At 40.2% G+C, this 14,120-nt stretch overlaps 1 protein-coding gene across 1 annotated transcript in view; it reads right to left on the bottom strand.

Annotated features, from left to right (window-relative positions):
- DCDC2 (doublecortin domain containing 2) overlaps window positions 1-14,120 on the bottom strand; it is a 167,420-nt gene that overhangs the window by 119,014 nt on the left and 34,286 nt on the right. Inside the window, 2 exon segments of the mRNA XM_038584270.1 lie at window positions 1,006-1,137; window positions 1,281-1,357. Coding sequence (XP_038440198.1) covers window positions 1,006-1,137; window positions 1,281-1,357 — 209 coding nt within the window.

The following is a 14,120-nucleotide window of genomic DNA, read 5'->3' on the forward strand; positions in this document are numbered from 1 at the left end:
TTAGTTTTACGGTATAGACCAGAGTAGGAAATGTAGGCCCTCTCCTGTACTTTTGGTGAGAGTACAAATTAGTACAAACTCCCTGGAAGACAGTTGACAGTATCTAGTAAAATTTTAAAGACATTTAAAGACACTTTCGTCTCCTGATAAACTCTGCTCACATGTACATGTAATAGCACAGGATTAGAAATAACCTAAATTTTCATCAAGAGGAGACTATTATAACAGATCAGGGCTCACTCACAAAATGGAGTATTTTGTAGCCACTGGTGCTGGTAAGAAAAATCTCCAAGATTTGTTATTACAGGAAAAATTTATACAAGGTATGTACTTACTTATAAAGTACAAGGTTATGTACTTACTCTGTGTGGATATGTATGTGTGCCCATCTGTGTTTTTAAGAAATAACAGATGTATGTGCCTTCATATGCACAGAATATTTCTGGAAGACTGCAGAAAAGTACTGGAGAGAGGGGCTGGAGAGCTCAAGGTAGGAGAAATAATTTTTAGGTCTTTTGTCCCATTTGAATCTTTTTCTTACCACATGTTAAGTATTACTCTCAATTACATTTATGTATTTATATATTAAAGATGTATGTTTAGACGGGATGAGCACTGGGTGTTATTCTATATGTTGACAAATTGAACACCAATAAAAAATAAATTTGTTTTTTTTTTTAATTTTTTAAATTTATTTATGATAGTCACACACAGAGAGAGAGAGAGAGGCAGAGACACAGGCAGAGGGAGAAGCAGGCTCCATGCACCGGGAGCCCGACGTGGGATTCGATCCTGGGTCTCCAGGATAGAGCCCTGGGCCAAAGGCAGGCGCTAAACCGCTGCGCCACCCAGGGATCCCAAAAAATAAATTTGTTAAAAAAATAAAAAATAAATAAAGATGTATGTTTATATTCACACGGGGGGACCAGTGGCTCCAGAGCCTCCTGACATTATCCCGAAAACCTCTGAAACCCATGCACTCACAGAAGAGGGACTCCGGCATACCTGTGGACAGCTCCAGTCCTCAGAGTTATTTTTTCCGTGACCATCTGTAGCACATGATCCCACTGATTCAAGGTTTTTCTGGGGATGAGGAGGCGGGAAGCCGGACTTATGAGGTCTCCATTTGCAATCAAACTGGAAAAAAAAAAAAAAAAAAAAAAGGCAAAAAACCAGCTAGCCACACCATTGGAAACGGTTAGACTTTTAAAGCTACAAAACAAACCCCAAACCACAAAGAAAGCAAACTTCCAACTATAATGTAAAAGTCCTCAACATACAAGATCGTGCACGGCTCCTGCAGTGGCTTTCTAAAGCGAGCGGACACGTTGATCCTGCTGTGCATTACTGGCTTCACCTTTAAAAAAGCAAAGAAATGCAAATCACTGAGCTTCTGTTAGGTTTTCTTTTCTTTCTCCCCCCCACCCCCCCAGGAATTAAAAAAAGCTACAGGTTTTCAGGAAGGGGCTGAGACCTGTTGTGCCTTTGTTAAAAATCTTAAAATCTTGCGGCGTGGGGTGGGGGTGGGGGTGTCCCCCAATTATATAAACATTCTGGGCTCACTTTCTAGCACTACTGCATGCCCTTACCAAAGCTCTCAAGAAAAATTTCCCCCAAGCCCTGGCTTTACTGCTTACCATCTGTGCCCGCAATTGGGCCTGCACCTGAGAATTTTGAGGCAACACTGTAAACACTGCTTTCCCTAACACAGAAACAAAGTAATCCCATAAAATCTGGGACTCTGCAGGGCTCCCCATACAGCCACCCCAGACTCCGCTTTCAAGCTGAATCTACGCACTCCCCCCACCCCAGGCACGTGACCCCATCCCATTTTCCCCACAGATTCCACTTCTCCCCTCTCCATCAACCCACTTCCCCAGCCTTTGTTTCCTGGCTCTCAACAGCCAATGGCAAGAAGCACAAGGCACCCCTGGGCACGAGGCCTGGTTTGAGCTCCCAGCAGCCCTCTGCTCCCTAGTCAACTGTTTGTGGGTTTTTCCTCAATCCCTACCCACCATGCTGAACTCTAAAATCCCAGGGCAGGTACACTCACTCTTAGCAGATCATTTCCTTCTAAACTGAAGGAAACTGGGGCCAACAGGCAAGAAGCCCCTGGAGCTCCCCTTCCTCCACAACCCACCTCATCTACATCTTCACCTTCATCACCTTTCCCCTTTGCTGCCTGTCTCCGGTGAACCTTATCTCTTCATAAAGCTAATCCTCACCTTGATTTTTGTCCCCAGCTACCTCTACTGGATCCATTAATCATCTGCTTGTCTTAAAGCTGATGCCACGTTCCTGGTTCCCTAGTGCCCTTCCCTGATGCTTTCCCCATAGCACTTAACCATCATGTGACATGTGACACATTTTATTTATTTGATTTTTAATTATGTTCCTCTGATGTTACTCTCAATATTACCTAGTAATGTACTGAGCACAGACTTCATACCCTAGTAGTTTTGTTCAAAGTCTTGCCTCTTGACCTTGATTATTTAAGACCTTCCCTGTTGGGATTTTTGAATTAAAGGTGAAGGTGAACATGTTGTGTAAACAAATAACTTCAAAATTCTTGTTGAATTGGCTAAAATATTCTTTTTCTTTAGAGCATACATATCTATAAACAATATACAGAAATGCATAAATAAAAGACTTAAAAATAATTATATATGTTGGCAAATTGAACTTAAAAACATATATATAATTTTGAGTATATACGTTGCTGCTGGAACTAAAGCAAACCACTTGTTTTGAATAATAATTGTTTTCCTCATTCAGCATGGCAAAAATTTTCCCCAAATGTTCATGATTAACCAGTTGAACTGAAGATTAACCTTAAATATATGTTTCTGAGTCATTATAATTAAGTTAACTAGGCTGTTTTCAGATATACTAATAATAGAATTTGAAAATATAATCCAAGTATTATATCTGAGTTCAGAAAAAAAAAGTAAGACCATTGTATAAGACAACTGAAACTTTTTGGAGAAAGCACGATTTTTAATTTACAATGCATTTTTTAATTGGCATTTCAAATAATAACTTCAATCACACACACAAAAATAAGTCAGATCAACTGCACAGAAGGGAAGCTTTTCTAGAATCCTTTTCAGGGATGAGGGATTGATCACATGGTGCTATGGCTTTAGATAATGAATAATACAATAATAAATTAGAATATGTCTCTAAAATGTGTAAATTTTCTTATTAGCCCATACAATTTCCCTTGCCATTTAAAATAAATAGTATTGGGATCCCTGGGTGGCGCAGCGGTTTGGCGCCTGCCTTTGGCCCAGGGCGCGATCCTGGAGACCTGGGATCGAATCCCATGTTGGGCTCCCGGTGCATGGAGCCTGCTTCTCCCTCTGCCTATGTCTCTGCCTCTGTGTGTGTGTGTGTGTGTGTGTATGTGTGTGACTATCATAAATAAAAACAAACAAAAATTTAAAAAAAAAGATTTTAAAAAAATAAAAAATAAATAGTATTTGAAATATGAGTATAATGTTAAGTATCAATACACCTAGTTACAGTGGGATGGACACCCAGGAATGGCATGTGCAGTGCTCCCACTCAGACCCTGGGTACCAGGAATAGCTTTATTGGTGATTGGTCAATGGCTGGCCAATGTTAGTGTGGAATCTATGACCATGGAACCAAAACAAATGAAAAGGTATCAATTCAAAACTCATTCATTTTGGACCTAGCACATTAACAATACTCCTGCTTGGGTTGTGTCAGTTTGAGAATCACCACAAAGTAATGGGAGGACACGCTAACAGCTAATCTCTTGCCTGGATTCTTCACTGGGTTCAACACCATCTCAGAAACCCCAGTTTATTTGGATACCGAGACATAGGTAAGCCTAATTAATCAGAGTGAAGAGTCATGCCCTGAGTGTAAAGGAGAAAGGCGAACAGGTGCCTAGGTCGGTAGGTAGAGAAACAGCGAACTGAATAAATATTTGGCTGACATTTTTCTTGAAACTATTCCTAAAGTGAAAGGTAGCAAAAGCAGTACAAGCACATTTACCCTATTAGAATGAGGTGAGCCAGGGACCTAGTGCGGATCCTCCAATACAAATCACACATGCTTTCCAAAACATCCTTTTGTCTGTTATATCTTTTTTAGATTGTGTTTGTGTCACAGACAGCCATATTAAACACTTGCTCAAGCCCACAAGGCTTCATGTGAACCTAGGAAATCTATATGTGATTTAACTCCCAAGTTCACAAACTCCATATGACAATAAGACAATAACCACAGTTGCATCAAATTCAAGTTAAAACTTACATGACTCAAAAAATATGAATCCATCTGTTATAAAAAAAATGAGCTCAGTGAAAACAGTTGTTGAAAATATATATTTGAAATAATAATAATCTCCCAATTCTGAACTCCAGAACTAACTGCCAACACATTCTCAAGAACCAATTCAATGCCTCACACCTCATTTTCTTAATCTGTAAAAAGAGGGATAATCCTGATAAACTAGCCCAAAGGGAGGCTCCATGAACTAATTAACCAAGTGGCAATGCCACTCCCTGGGGCTGTTAAACTGAATGCTTCAGAGAATCCATCTCTCTCAAATCTCAGCACTCATCACCTCTTGAAACCTCTTGAAATCTAGGCCAAGAAAATCAAACTCAGTCTCAGGACCTGAGAAAATGATTGTTAAATGTGCACCATCCCAAAAATCTAGCGACCACTGACCTCTTGTAAACACTCACTATACAATTTTAAACTTTTAAAAAAATAGGGCAGCCCGGGTGGCTCAGTGGTTTAGCGCCTGCCTTCAGCCCAGGGCATGATCTTGAAGACCCAGGATGGAGTCCCACGTCAGGCTCCCTGCATGGAGCCTGCTTCTCCCTCTACCTGTGTCTCTGCCTCTCTCCCCCTCTCTCTTTCTCCCCATATATACCAGGTTTTTGTGACTGTCCATAATAAACTAGGCATTTAGGGGAAAAAATGTAATGAAGTCATTTATTTGCTAAACAAAGGCCAACCCACACAAAGAGACTTCAACTCTATTTTCCTTCTTGTATGGATTTAAGAAACAGTAGGTTCTCCAAACGGTAACCTTTGAAAAACTTTGTTACTACTTTGCAAAGATAGCGCACAGCATTAAAGAACAGTGCAAAGTCCTTTACAAAATATTTCATGGATTTTCACCACTTTTTGATACATGAGAAGAAAAGCGCCAAACAATTCTAGAAAACACCAGAGTTGAAAATAACTCACCTAGGAGTCAATACAGCAGACACATCCAAACTAGGAATTGTTCCAAAGAAGTTTTTTAAAACAATTATCCTTTTTTTTTTCAATGTTACTATTTCTTTAAGATTTGTTTGAGAGAGAAAGAGCAAGCAAGCATGGGGAGGGGAAGAGGGGAGAAAGAGAGAGTCCTGAACCAGACTCCCTGCTGAGCATAGAGCCAGATGTGGGGCTCTATTCCAGGGCCCTGAGATTATGACCTGAGCTGAAATCAAGAGTCAACCACTTAACCTACTGAGCCACCCAGGCACTCCTACTAATTTTTAAATGGAAGAAAAACTAGCCAAGATGCCTGATGGATGGTGATGATACAACCTCCTGAGGTGATGCTTTATGTGATAATTGACAATTGGAAGATACCTCTGTTAGAGGGTATTTCATGCTGAGAATATGTCCTAAGCTTCACGGAATGAAACTGCTTATCATGAAGATATTCTTGAAGCATGGACTGAAAGAGTAATGTGACAAAGAAAAGGGTGTGTAACAAGAGGTGAGGACAATACCAAGCTTTTCAAAGGCAATCGCTGACTCGCCCTCTCCTTGGATTTCTATCAATGGTATTACAAGGCATCTCAATTACAACAAGAATGAGTCTTGCCACATTCTAACCTGCAGAATAACAAAGATCTCCAGAGACAGGAAAATTACATTGTTTTCCTACCACTGTTTTTCCCTTTTTCCTAAATGAGGAAATACATTCTAATAATGTATTTAATGTAATAATTGTATGTAATTTGATAAATAAAATGTTTGTGCTCTGCTTGTATCAAGATTGTTTTCCATTTTTAAAAGGATTTTCCCCCCATATTCAAGTAAACTAAAGGCTTAGGTCCACTTCAGGGTAGGAGGTAGAAGGTTGTAGGGGACTACTGTTCCCAACAGGACAACAAAAACTGAAAGATAAGCTAAGTATCATGGTTTTTGTATATGTAAACATCCCATGTCAAGTATGTGTGTAACGCATCCAAGTATATATCCTCACAAACATGCAGTAAAATTTTTAAGTGTGGTTAGTCTTGGAGGATAGGCTGGGGTAGGATACATAGAGGGGATGTAATAAGGGTACTTTCACCTTTTTTAAAAAAAATTTTTTATGATAATCACACAGAGAGAGAGAGAGAGAGGCAGAGACATAGGCAGAGGGAGAAGCAGGCTCCATGCACCGGGAGCCCTGACGTGGGATTCGATCCCGAGTCTCCAGGATCGCGCCCTGGGCCAAAGGCAGGCGCTAAACCGCTGCGCCACCCAGGGAATCCCTACTTTCACCTTTTTATACTTCAATCCATTCTACATAACTTTTTTCTTTCCTTTTCCCTTTTGAACCCTTTACCCATTTCTCTTACCTAGTCTCTTACCTCTGATAACCACCAATCTGTACCCTGTATCTATGAGCTTATTTTTTTTAATTGCACATCTAAGAAAGACTATCTTGTATTTGTCTTTCTGACATTTTTCACTTAACATAATGTCCTAGAGGCCCTTGAGACCATCATTCATGTTGTCACAAATGGACAGAATGAATTCTTCCTCATGGCCAAATATTCCATTATAAGCATATATATCATAATGTTTACCCATTCACAAATCAATGGACAATGGTCATTTTTCGTATCTTGGCTCTTGTCAACAATGCTTCAATAAACTTGAGGATGCATGTATCTTTTCAAGTTAATGTTTTTATTTTCTTTGGAAAATATTCAGAAGTGGAACTGCTGGATCATATATTTTGAGGAACCTCCATACTGTTTTCCACGGTGGCTGCACCAGTTTGCATTCCCACCAATGGTGTGGAAGGGTTTCTACTCTCCACATTCTCACCAACACTTATTTCTTCCCTTTTTGATAATGGCCTTTCTAATATGTTATTTCATTGTGATTTTTAGTTGCATCTCTCTGACAATTAATGATGCTAAGTATCTTTTCATGTACCTATTGGCCATCTGTTGATCTTCCTTGGAAAAGTATCTACTCAGATCTTCTGCTCATTTTTTTAATTGGATTGCCTAAGGGAGTTTTAGTCATTGAGTTGGATGAGTTCTTAATATATTTTGGATATTAACTGCTCAGTATATTATGATTTGCAAATATTTTCTACCATTCAGTAAGTTCCTTTTGCTTTCAGTGTCAGATTCAAAGAAATCATAGCCAAGACCCATGTCAAAAAGCTTATTGCCTGTTTTCTTCTAGGAGTTTTATCGTTTCAGGTCTTAAACATTCAAGTTTAATCCATTTTTTAAAAAACTATTTACTTATTTGACAGAGAGAAAGCACAAGTAGGGGGAGCAGCAGGCAGAAGGAGGAGAAGCAGGCTCCCAGCTGAGCAGGGAACCTGATGCGGGGCTGGATCGTAGGACCCTGGGATCATGATCTGAGCTGAAGGGAGCTATGCAACCAACTGAGCCACCCAGGCACCCTGTCTTTAATCCATTTTTTGTATATGGTGAGAAATAGTGGTTGAGTTTCATTCTTTTGCATATGGCTATCTGGTTTTCCCAACACCACTGAGCAGACTGTCCCCACTGTATATGCTTTCCTCCTTATTGTAAATTAATTGACCATATATACATGGTTTTATTTGGGCTCTCTATTCTATTGATCTATATGTCTGTTTCTATGCCAATACCATACTGTTTTAATTACTATATCTTTGTAATATAGTTTGTAATTGGGGAGCATGGTGCCTCCAGCTTTGTTCTTCTTTCTCAAGATTGCATCAACTATTTGGGGATTTTTTTGGTTCCATACAAATTTTAGGATTAGTTTTTTTTATTTCTTCGAAAAAAATGTCATTGGAGTTTTGATAAGGATTTCACCGAATCTGTAGATTGCGCTGGATAATAAGGACATTTTCACAATATTTATTCTTCCAATCCATAAGCATGGTATATCTTTCCACTCATTTGTGTCTTCTTCAATTTCTTTCATTAAGGTCTTATAGTTTTCAATATACAAGTCTTTCACCTCCTTGGTTAAAATTATTCCTAGGTATTCTACTCTTTTTGATTCAATTGTAAATAGGATTGTTTCCTTTCTTTTTCTTTCTTTCTTTCTTTTTTTTTTTTTTTTTTTTTTTTTTTGAGAGAGAGACAGACAGTGTGTGCATATGTGCATGCATGGCAGGAGAGGGGCAAAGGGAGAGGGAGAATCTTAAGTACTGAGTGTGGAGCCCAACATTGGGCTCGATCTCACCACCCTTGGATCATGACCTAAGACAAAACCAAGACTCAGACTCAACTGACTAAGCCACCCAGGCACCCCTCTTTATTTTTCTTTCTAATGGTTTGTTATTAGTGTGTGGAAATGCAAATTTTTGGGTTTTATTATGTATCCTGCAACTTTACTGAATTCATTTACCAGTTCTAACAGGTTTTTTTTGTGTGTGGAATCTTTAGGGTTTTCTATACATAATATCATGTCATCTACAGGTGGTGACAATTCCACTTCTTTCTTTCCAATTTTGATGCCTTTTTTTTTTTCTTGCTTAATTGCCCTGGCTAGGACTTCCAATATGATGTTACGTAAAGATAATGACAGGGGCATCCTTGTTTTGCTCTTGACCTTAGAGAAAGCTTTCAATTTTTCACTGTTGAGTATTTTGCCTGTGGGCTCATCATATATGGCCTTTATTCTGTTCCCCCTATTCCCATTTAGTTGAGAGTTTTTATCATAAATGGGTATTGAATTTGACAATGCTTTTTCTGTATCTATTAAGATGACCATATGATTTTCATCCTTCATTTGATTTCATTTATCCCCATTCTGTTAACATGGTGGTGTATCACATTGGCTACTTTGAGGATGCTGAACCATCCTTTCATTCCTGGAATACCTGATTGTGGCATATGATCCTGTTAATGTAGTGTTGGCTTTGGTCTGCTAATATTTTGTTGAGGATATTTACATCTGTGTTCATCAGGATATAGGCCTATAATTTGTGCCATTCCTTATCTGGTTTTGGTATTAGGCCCAAGGTATCAGGGTAATAGTGGCATTATAAAATGAGTTTGGAAGCTTGACCTCCCATTAAAATTATATTTTTTTGGAAGACTTTCAGAAGGATTCATATTAATTCTTTGAATGGTTAGTAAAATTCACTAGTAAAGCCACCTGGTCCTGGACTTTTCCTTGGTAGGTTCTTGGTAGGTCTTTGAATGTTTAGTAAAATTCACTAGTAAAGCCATCTGGTCCTGTACCTTTTTCTTGGTAGGTCTTTTTTATTTCCTTTGATCTCAGCAGCTTTTAAATCACTGATTCAATCTCTTTACCAGTAATCCATGTTCAGATTTTCTATTTCATCATGATTCAGTTTTGATAGGTTGTATGTTTCCAAGAATGTATCCATTTCTTCTAGATTGTCCAGTTTGGGGCATACACTTTTTCAAAGTAGTCTCTTATGATCCTTGGTATTTATGTGCTATCAGTTGTGAGATCTCATCTTTCATTTCGGATTTTATTTAAGTCCTCTCTTTTTTTTTTCTTGGTAAGTCTACCTAAAGGCTTGTCAATTTTATCTTTTCAAACAACCAGGCTTCAGTGCCACTGATCTTCTTTACTGTCTTTTTTTTTTTTTTTAAGTTTTATTTATTGGGGCACCTGAGTGGCTCAGTCAGTTAAGTGTCTGCCTTCAGCTCAGTTCATGATCCTGGAGTCCTGGGGTGGAGCCAGCCCCACATTGGGCTCCCTGCTCAGTGGGGAGACTCTGCTTCTCCCTCTCCCTCTGCCCCACCCCCTGCTTGTGTTCTTTCTCAAATAAATAAATCTTAAAAAAAAGAAGATTTTATTTATTTATTTGAGAGAGAGAGAGACCATGCAATGGGGTGGTTTAGAGGGAGAGGGGAAAAGCAAACTCCCTGTTGAGCCAGGAGCCCAACTCAGGGCTCAATCCAAGGACCCTAAGATCATGACCTAAGCTTAAGGTAAATACTTACCTGACTGAGCCACCCAGGCACCCCATTCTTTTTGTCTTTTTAATCTCTATGTCATTTATTTCCTCTCTAATCTTTGTTATCTCTTTCCTTCTACAAATGTGGGGCTTCCTCTGTTCTTTTTTCCTAGTTCTGGAATATGTAATGTTAGGTTTTGTATTTGAGACTTTTCTTTTTTCTTGCAGTAGGTTTTGCTGCAGCCCATAAATTTTGGTATATTTCTTTTTCTTGTCTCAGGTATTTTTTTTATTTCCTTTTGATCTCTCCTTTGGTTCACTGGTTATTCAGTAGCATGTTGTTTAATCTCCACATACTGTACATTTTTCACTTTCCTTCATGTAATTAATTTCTAGTTTCATACCATAGTGGTCAAAAAGATGCTTGACATGATTCCAGTCTTCTTAAATTTATTGAGACTTCTGTAGCCTAACATAGGATTATGATTTATCCTGGAAAATGCTGAACTCTTTATGAGGTAAATTACTTATCTCCATTTCATTAAGGTTTTTTCTTCCTTTTTAAAAATATTTTATTTATTTATTCATGAAACAGAGAGAGAGAGAGAGAGAGAGATAGGCAGAGGGAGAAGCAGGCTCCCTGAGGGAAGCCTGATTCAGGACTTGATCCCAGGACCCTGGGATCATGAGCTGAGCCAAAGGCAGACACTCAACCACTGAGCCACCCAGGTGCCCCATTAATGTTTTTTATTTTCTGAGGTTTATCCTGTTCTTTCACTTGGAATGGATTCCTCTGTTTCTTCATCTCTTGACTCTCTGTGTTGGTTTCCATACAGGAGATAATCAACCAACTCTCCCAGTCTTGAGGAAGTGGTTTGTGTAGCAGGTATGCCTTGTTCAACCAAGCCCCAGTCCTTTATCATCTCCCAACCTTGGAGTTTGCCCAAATAGCCTATTATATTTTTAATACCTCCTAGCAGTTGAAGATATACCAAGACCTGTAAGTGTCCCTAAGGGGAAGTTCTCAGCACCCAGATTTAAGCGGTTTGGTATCCAGATCCTCCGACAGCAGCTTTTAAAGTATATCAATGTATACAGTCCTGTATATAGCCTGGAGACCACAAGCATAAACCTCACTGGCCTGGAGATCTGGCAAGGTCCCATGGACAGCAGTCACAAAAATTAGCATTCTAGACATAAAAACCAGGGTACCAGCTGTGAGTAAATCTCCCATCTAGGAGTCACTGGTGCTCTGGAGCATGGCCGAGGGAGAACACAAAGATAGCACACACCTTCCATGGTCTCTGGAGAAGATAGCAGTCCCTTAGCGTGTATAATTTAGAAGCCAGCCCCTCAGTCTGCCATCATGATTAGCTAATAGTCTTAGATCTCCTGCTTCTTGCTTGGTCCTGGGACTGTGACAGCTATATAAGAACTCTTTCTCCATTGGTTACAGTCCTATGGGAACCAGGAGTGTAAGCCCCACTGGCTGCTGGATCCAGGCAATATGGAAGTGTTTCCTGGCAGTAACTGCAAGAACTTGGGTGTGATAGAGAGGATTTAAGCTCCTTTCTGGGTGACACCAATTATAACAGTCCCAGAGGGCCCAGAACACAAGGTCCCTTGGCCTCCAGAGCCAGGCAGTCAAGAGGTGGGAGTCACAAAGACTGGGGGACCCAACTCATGTATAAGCTCCCTTCCAGGAGAGATCCTAGTGCTCTAGAGCACAGTAAAAAGAGAGTGCAAAGATGGTGCCCACCGGTGTCCATCCCTGGAGAATGTTCTAGCAGGATCCTAGATCTAAGTGTTAAATTACATGTCTGGCCTTCAGGCCGATGCTTCAATAGAAGGAAGTGAGTCTCCTTCACTTTAAGTTTACGCACAATCAGCTGCCTCTGAGCTGGGGCCCCTGGGTCAGGTGAGTCCAACCACACAAGGAGCTACTTAAGAGATGTCCTCCAGATCACTACAGTCTTGTGGGTCTTGGTACACAAGTGCCACTGGTTTTCAAAGATAGATATTTTTGAGACTCATTGCTGAGATGCAGTTTCTGAAAGCTAAGGTGCCCAGTGTGCAGTTTGAACCCTTCACTCCTTGGGAAGGAGTTCCAGGTTTTGAGTTTTCGCCCCATTTGTGGGTTTGCCCTGCCACGGGTGGGGTTTGGGGTAAGTTTGTGTCCCGGGTGCGTCTCCCACCTGCATTGATGTAGTTTTCTCCTTGTTTGCCTGATATGTAGTTGTCACACAGCCAGCCTTTAGAGTTTTTGAAGAAATTTGTTCCACTGAAGACTCATGTCCATGGGGGAGATGAGTTCAGGATCTTCCTGTCACCATCTTAAACTAGAACCCCTAATTTTTTAAATGTATCAAAGAACTTAGGATGCAAAGAAATTAAATGAACTCAGATGCCTGGGTAGCCCAGTAGGTTAAGTGTCTGCTTTCAGCTCAGGTCATGATCCTGGGGTCCTGAGATCAAACCCCACATGGGACTCCCTGCTCAGCAGAAAGTCTGCTTCTCCCTCTGTCCCCCTCCCCCCACTCTGTGCTCTCTCTCCCTCTCTCTTAATAAATAAAAAATCTTTTTTTAAAAAAAGAAGTCTAATGAACTAAATTCCAGAGAGTGATGAGCTCTTCCTACATGAGAAGAAACCTATAGCAGCTTTTCACACCCAGGGGCATGCCAAGCAGAAGAAAAAAACCTCCCAGACAGAGCCAGTGTGTGAGTGGACATGCCAGAGGAGACTGAGATGCAGGGCTAGTCTATGTCACCCACTAATTCTTCCCCAAAGGACCTCACTAGGTGCATAGATGTATAACAAAAGCTAAGAGCAGAGCAAATAGCAGGAAATGCAATCTCATGGTGTGGAAAGCTGGAGGTGGGCCTCCAGAAAACCCTCCAGTGATGTCTAGGTCTGAGTACTTCTAAATCCTCTGCTTCTGCACTGGGTCCTAGGGCGAGCAAGTCTGTGCACCAGCCCTGTAAGAGCAGAGTCTCAAGTTTCCTACAGCTATTTTGGTTTCTTAGACACAAGTCCTTTAGTTTTCAAAGCCAGACATCTGGAGAGCTTGTCTCTCCACAGCATGGTCCCAAGGGTTGGGGGTGCCTGATATGGGGCTGAAGCCCTTTGCTCCTCAGAGACGTGCTCCATTTTTGCAAGATCCCTCCATCTTGCGGGTAGCTGCGTTGGGAGTGGGGTTTTGGGCAAGACTGTGTCTCTGCTCTCCTGGACATCTTAGTGTGGTCTTTTTATTCTTTGTTTTGGAATAGATATTCAAGTAATTCTCAGGTCTCTTTCTGAGAGAACTGTTCTATAGGCAGCTATAGATTTGGTGTGTATGTGGGAAAGTGTTGAGTTCAGGGTCTTCCTGAGGCTGCCATCTTCAACCTCCTACAGATTTTTTTGATCAATGTAAAATCCAGATGCCTCCAGATTTATATTAAAGGATTTTTTTTTTAAAACAAGTACACATTTTAAAAACCTTGGACATTTCTTAGAAAACATATACAATATCTGACACACTAAAACACGTTTTTCTAGTACTGGGCTCTTTTGGACTTAGGGAAATTAAATTCCATAAATATTGTTAGTCTGGAATAGATATTTGGGTATATGATCCTCTACAATAGTGAAGAAAAGCAAACATGGAATGTGTAGCTGGAAATTCCATACCAATCCAGAATACATTGTCCAACTCCACCCTTCTGTGACCATTATCAGTCTCCTATGTTAATAAATACTCCTGCCCATGCCTAAATGTTGGTTCTTCCCTCAGGATTCCATCATCCCAGCATTCTTCTCTTTATAACTCAAATACTCTCCCTGGTCACATTATCCAACTTGATGTTATTTATTATCAATATCACTTTGTTGATGATGATCCAATCTCTATATTTAGTCCAGATCCTTCTCCTGACACCAAACCAATTTTTTTTTAGTGAATACCATGCCTAGAACTGCATCAAACACTCC

The sequence above is a fragment of the Canis lupus genome, chromosome 35, assembly GCF_011100685.1.
Source record: "Canis lupus familiaris isolate Mischka breed German Shepherd chromosome 35, alternate assembly UU_Cfam_GSD_1.0, whole genome shotgun sequence".
NCBI lineage: Eukaryota > Metazoa > Chordata > Mammalia > Carnivora > Canidae > Canis > Canis lupus.